Source organism: Rhizophagus irregularis, chromosome 17 (assembly GCF_026210795.1).
Source record: "Rhizophagus irregularis chromosome 17, complete sequence".
NCBI lineage: Eukaryota > Fungi > Glomeromycota > Glomeromycetes > Glomerales > Glomeraceae > Rhizophagus > Rhizophagus irregularis.
This window is the reverse complement of record NC_089445.1, coordinates 2,650,964-2,657,048: the sequence shown is the minus strand read 5'-3', so window position 1 is coordinate 2,657,048 and position 6,085 is coordinate 2,650,964. Positions and strand designations below refer to the sequence as shown.

At 27.0% G+C, this 6,085-nt stretch overlaps 1 protein-coding gene across 1 annotated transcript; it reads right to left on the bottom strand.

Moving 5' to 3' along the window:
- Nucleotides 1–4,422: 4,422 nt before the first annotated feature.
- OCT59_009306 (uncharacterized protein) lies at nucleotides 4,423–6,085 on the bottom strand (the record flags this gene model as incomplete). Its single annotated transcript, XM_025319503.2, has 5 exons — nucleotides 6,051–6,085; nucleotides 5,924–5,973; nucleotides 5,771–5,850; nucleotides 5,523–5,700; nucleotides 4,423–5,447 (listed from the first exon to the last, which is right to left on the bottom strand). Exons 1-5 carry the CDS (start codon nucleotides 6,056–6,058, stop codon nucleotides 4,423–4,425), a joined length of 1,341 nt encoding a protein of 446 aa, XP_025173694.2. The 5' UTR covers nucleotides 6,059–6,085.

The window sequence follows — 6,085 nt, the reverse complement described above, 5'->3', positions numbered from 1 at the left end:
TATAATAGGATTATTTAAAAGTGGCAAAATATATATGAAAAAAGAAAAATGAAAAAGGAGTAAGAAAAAAGAATGTAAAAAGTAAAAAAAAAGCAAAAAAAAGCTTAAATATAGTAAAAAAAATCCATCGGTATATACGTCATACACAATGAGATAAACCTGTTATTATATGAAAGCTTAGAATAACTCAGTATTCACTGATGTACCCCTCCCTTCGGGGGGGCCCCACATCAGTGAATAACCTAGTTTTCTCAGATATCCATGGAATAACAAGTATAGATTTTTTTGTACCGACATATCCTGGAATACATTAGATCATTGACAATCATTTGTTAATGTTACCACCAATTTATGACGTTTGGTAGGTAGTAACAGAAAGAAGAATAAGGATCGGTATGTGAGTGGTAAGGTAATATGGCGATATATAACAATCGGTAAGGTAAAAGTGTATGTATGAATAGTCGATAATGAACGATTATAAACGATAATAAATGATGCGATAAATTAGGGTGGATCAAGTGGTATGTGTATATAACAATTAATTAGCAAATATGTATAGTAAATTAACGATGTATAACGAAAGTTAATAAATGATAATAAAACGATAATAAACAATGTAATAAAATATGTATCAATAATTCGGAAGCAAATCGACAAGTTTATTCATAAAAAAAAATACGATATTACTGCCTCAACCGGCGCTTTGTAATATCCGTATATCTACTATACAATAAAACTAGACGAATTCTAACTGAACTATCTATCTTTCAACACCGGTCCTTTATATAACATTAAATTTTTAGGACGATTCTGTCCTTCGGACATAATCGTCTCCCAGCCAATATCGTTTCCCGGCCAATTGTGGCGATCTGGGCACATTTGTCTATACAGCCACTTGTATTCAGCCACTTTATATCGCTAAGCTTCCGCTTTTTATCTAATCTATAAACAACCAAAAACAACTACAAGTAATATAACTAAAAATAACTAAAAATAACAAAAAAATAGAAATAGAAATAAATAAAAATAAAAACAATAAAAATAAAAAAAATAGAAATAAAAAAATATCCCGTGACATTAAAATGAAAATTTGTGAAATTTTGTGCATTTTTATGGATTAGATTTTGCATTTAATCTAACCATAAGTCCAAATTTGGATGAAAAAGTCTCAACTAATTTTATATAATGTTAGTATAGCGAAGCTAACGTTTTTTGGATTTTTTTTTGATTGAAAAGGAAATAACTTCCTATTTTTGTTTTTCTCTTTACGTAAAAAAACATTTTTTTTTTGTTAAAAAAATCAAAAAAAAATTTTATAAAAATAAAAATGGAAATGTCTTTCTATTTTTGATTTACCTTTTTCTCTTTTTCGTAAAAACATTTTTTTTTGTTAAAAAAAAAATCAAAAAAAAATTTACAAAAATAATATAATTAATAAAATTAATTTGAATTGGCTGATTCGTATTTTTTATAGTTTTATAGTTAAGACCCGATTGATTGGCAAGTCATGTTGTACATCTAATTAATCGGAATTTTTTTTTCTTTTTTTTTTTCAATTTTTTTTTTTTCAAATTTTGTCATTTCTCTTTCGAAACACCTCTTTTTTTTTCTTTTTTTTTCTTTTTTTTTCTTTTTTAAAAATTTTTCGTTTTTTTCCTCTTTCTTTTTTTTTGTTTTTTTTTCATTTTTTCTCCATTTAGATTTGGTTTTTTTCCAAAACCGAAAAATTATTATTATTATTTTTTTTATTAAATAACTTATATTATTTTTTTTTTTGATCTTTTTTTTTTTAGACCAATTTCTTTCTTTATTTTTCCCCAAATTTTTTTTTCTTTTTCTTTTCAGGTTTTTTTTTATTTTTCTTTCCTTTTCCTTTTCGGTTCCCTATTTTTCTTTTGTCCCTCCTCGCAAATTTTTTTTCAGTTTTTTTCGAAACCTTTTTCTTTTTTCAGGTTGGCTTTGGCTTTTTTTCCAATCTGAAAATTTTTTTTCACTTTTTCTTTTTTCGGGTTGGCTTTTTTTTCAAACCGAATTTTTCACCATTAAGTTTGGATCGGGTGATCAGATCGGTGCTGCAGGCAACGGTAAGCACCTTTTCTTTTTTTCTTATTGTAAATTTAGGATTTTTTTTTACTAATACTTTTTACCCTTAATATTTTTTTTTTTTAACAAAGACTTTATTAGTACTGAACCAATTACATTGTAATCAAACCCATATTCACCATATATATATATATATACAGTATGTCAACAAAGTATCTATTTTCTATTAAATTTATATTGAAGCCTACACTAAATAAGATCTAGCTAATATGAAACTTGTAATACTAAAATTACTTTATATAAATTTCATTTCCAGTCCTATTCCGATCTTTAAAAAACATTTTTTTCAATCCATTTTTTTTATTTGTTTTTTTAACCATTTTTTTTTTGATATTTTTTTTTCGGTTTTTTTTAAACTGATTTTTTTAATTTTTTAATTTTTTCTTTTAAAAAACAAAATTTTTCAGGTTTTCTGACTCACCCTTTCCTTTTTGGGGTTGTTTTTTCTAAAACCAAAATTATTTTCAAATATTTTTAATTTTCCTTTATAATCTATACTATATTCTTTTTATATAATTTTTCCATATATTTTTTTTAAAATTATTGTTATATAAGTATATTATTGTTTATTTAGTTTTTAGACTTGAATCTAGGTCAGTGATCAGATTAACACTATAGCATTACGCCGTTACCTTTTTTTCTGATTCTTATTTTTAATAATAATTATTTTCCTAATTATCATATTTTTTGCTAAAATTTTTTTTGTTCTTTCAAGTAATATAATAATCAAATAAATTGTTTTTTTTTATTTGAAAAAACATGTTTTGCATGATTTTTTAGTTAGGATAAATATATATTTTTATTTAGTAAAAATAAAATTAGTTAAATTGAAAATTAATAAATTATAATTTTATGTACCGATTCCTTTGAGTATAATAAAAAAAAAATAAATTATAATTTTTAAATTACATAGATGATTTTTTTTATCTAAATGATTAGTATAATATTGTTTATTTCTTTTATTAATAACAAGTTATACTACAATAAAAGTATTCAAGAAAAAATAAAAAATTATTTTTATCCAAAAAAACCTTAACCAATTAATAATCGATTAACCAAGTGCTCTAATAAGTACCTAATCACGAAAATTTCGTGAATTTATTAGTAAATAAAGCTTACTATTTAGTTTTCTCTTTTAAATAGTTCTTACTATAACGAAATAAAATCGAATGGCAGCTCCCCTGCTAATAAGTCAATTTCTTGTTTTAAATTTTCGAAAATTTTTTTCTTATATACAGTATATATTTTTTTAAAAAAAAATGAAAGATCTCAAAGAACACCAAAAAACTCTTTGCGCGTGAATGTCAGCAGTGTAGTCGCAAAAGACGTAGTAGAAAAAAAAGATAATGTAACTTTAATTAAGGTGATATAAAAGTTAAAAGGTTCTCATATAAAAATTTGCTTTAATTTGTATTGTATTACGTAAATTTTGTATCAGTTAAATATTATAAAAAATAACAAGTCTTTATTGTTTTGATTTCCACTAGCAGTTTATAGTTAAAACTATGACTTGGCGTGAGGAAATCATTTTATAATATTTATGTTTTCATTTAAATTGAATTTACATTATAAGCAATCTGTACTGTTATATTAGAGGAATTGACAGGCATCCAGCCTTCCTTTTGACTGTGTTCTTATGTAATACTAAATGTATCTTTAATTTATCATGTGATATAATTTAGAGCAATTTATTGGTTAAACTAAAAATAAAATTTGAGATTCCCGCTCTGGTGACCCGACTGGGGTATGAGAACCAATTTTAACCTTATGTCGCCTAAATGTATTATATCCAGAGATTTTTCAATAATAAAAATTTTATCATTTATATTGTTATTTGATTACATTTTTTAAGATGTATTGACGAACCATTTACGTAGTTCGGGCACATACTAGTATAGTTTAAGATGTGTTCATTTAAAAATTGTAATTTTTATTAAAAACTAATTCAATAGTAGACAAAAAATTATGTATTTATGATTAATACTACACATACAGCATTCTAAATAATATATATTCGTTTTGATTGCTTTAAAATAGTTGGCCAATCGGCTAAATCCAACGACCAAATTGACGGCCAAAATTGATTTGATTGGAAATGGGAATTGGCTGTGGCCAAGAACTAAGTAGGCTCGTCAAACATATGTTAATCGAATGACCAAATATCAATTTTTCATACTTGATTCATTGGTAATTAGCACGACAAAAAAAATTATTTTAATAATAAAATGTCACACAATTTTAGTGATTTTATTAATGGAGAAAGCGATTTTACTGAAGATATTTCAGATTTATTGTAACTGTGTAATTTTCAAATAAATTTTAAAGTATACGACAATCATCATCATGTCTCCTCTCCTCTTGGCGTCTCCTCTCCTCTTGGAATCTTCGTAGTCTCTCCTGTTCTCTTTGTAATTCTTCCATTCTTCTCATACGTTCTCGTTCTGCTTCTTCACGTTGCCTTCTATACATTTCTTGAAGTCTTTGTTGCTCTTGTCTTTCTCGTTCCCTCCTTAAATTCTCTTCCCGTTCTCGTTGTTTTCTTAATTCCTCTTCTCTTGCTCGTTGTCTTCTTAATTCTTCTTCTCTCTCTCGTTGTCTTCTTAATTCTTGTTCTCTCTCTCGTTGTCTTCTTAATTCCCATTCTCGCTCTCGTTGTCTTCTCAATTCCTCTTCTCGTTCTTGCTCTCGTCGCATTTGCTCAAGTTTTCGTCTATATTGTTCTTCAGCTTCTTGTTGTTGTTTCCTCCTTAAATTTTCTTCTTGTATCTTTCTTTCTCTTTCCTCTTGTTTCAATTTCTCAACCATTTGCCTCTGCCGTTCTTCAGCTTCTTGTTGTTGTTTTCTCCTTAAATTTTCTTCATACTCTTGTTTTGCCTTTCGCTCTCGTTCCATTTGCTCAACCTTACGTTTGTGGGCCTCTTCAGCTTCTTTTCTTGCAATCTCTTTTAATTTCTCTTCGTGTTCCTGTTTTTTTCTTTCTTCCTCTTCTTCTTTTTGACGACGAGCCTTTTCTTGTTCTTGTATAGACTTTTCAAGTTGTTCAGTGGTATAAACTCCTCGCATACTGCTAATGAATGCCTTTATTTCACCTAATCGTGCCTGATGAGTTGGATCATCTGGTGGAAAATAATCAGAGTTTGGAGAGATACCCCAACGATTTTCTATATCCTCAATAAAGGAACAAACAGGTTGATTCCATGCTTTTCGCATTATATCTCTATCATAAATCTGTGCTTTTGTTGCATGAGAAAATATAGCAATTATATAATTCGTTGCGCCTTCTCCAAAAAAGTTTCTTATTCCTTCCAAAACACCTCTTTGTTCAGCACTAAACCGTTTTGCTTCTATTAAACCATTCAAAGTTAATTATGAAAACAAAAAAGTATAGATTATAAATTCTAATAATTATTATTACAAACCAAGAACAAAAAGGATAGCCTTGATCCCATATTTGCATTTCTTAATGGTTTTAGCGATTTCTTCAAGTATCTTATCCGTAACTAGCTGAGTATCAAAAATCCCTGGTGTATCGATGATATTATAAATTACACCATCGATTGAAATCTTAGCTGTGCCACATTCTTGCGTAACAGATTCCTAATAAATTTAACATTACTTTCATTAAAATAATGAGATAAATTTTGAATATGAAATGTAAACAACTTACCATATCTGCTGAAACTTGGAAAGGACCATTATCGTATGGTTGCGCAAGAAGCAAGTTACCCAGAGTACTTTTTCCCGCACCTAAAATTTCATAATTAAGAGTGAAGGAGAAAAGAAGAAAAAAACAATATTAAATATTAACCGAACATTATACCTGTTTTTCCTACTAAAAGAACAGCCGGATAGGAAACATCGTCAATGATTCTAAATATTAGAAGAAGCCGAAAAAAAAATGTTAAAAGAAAATTTTGATATTAATTTATTTCATAGATATACTTAACCGGCTCATGTTGATATCAAGGAAATAATTTTTTTT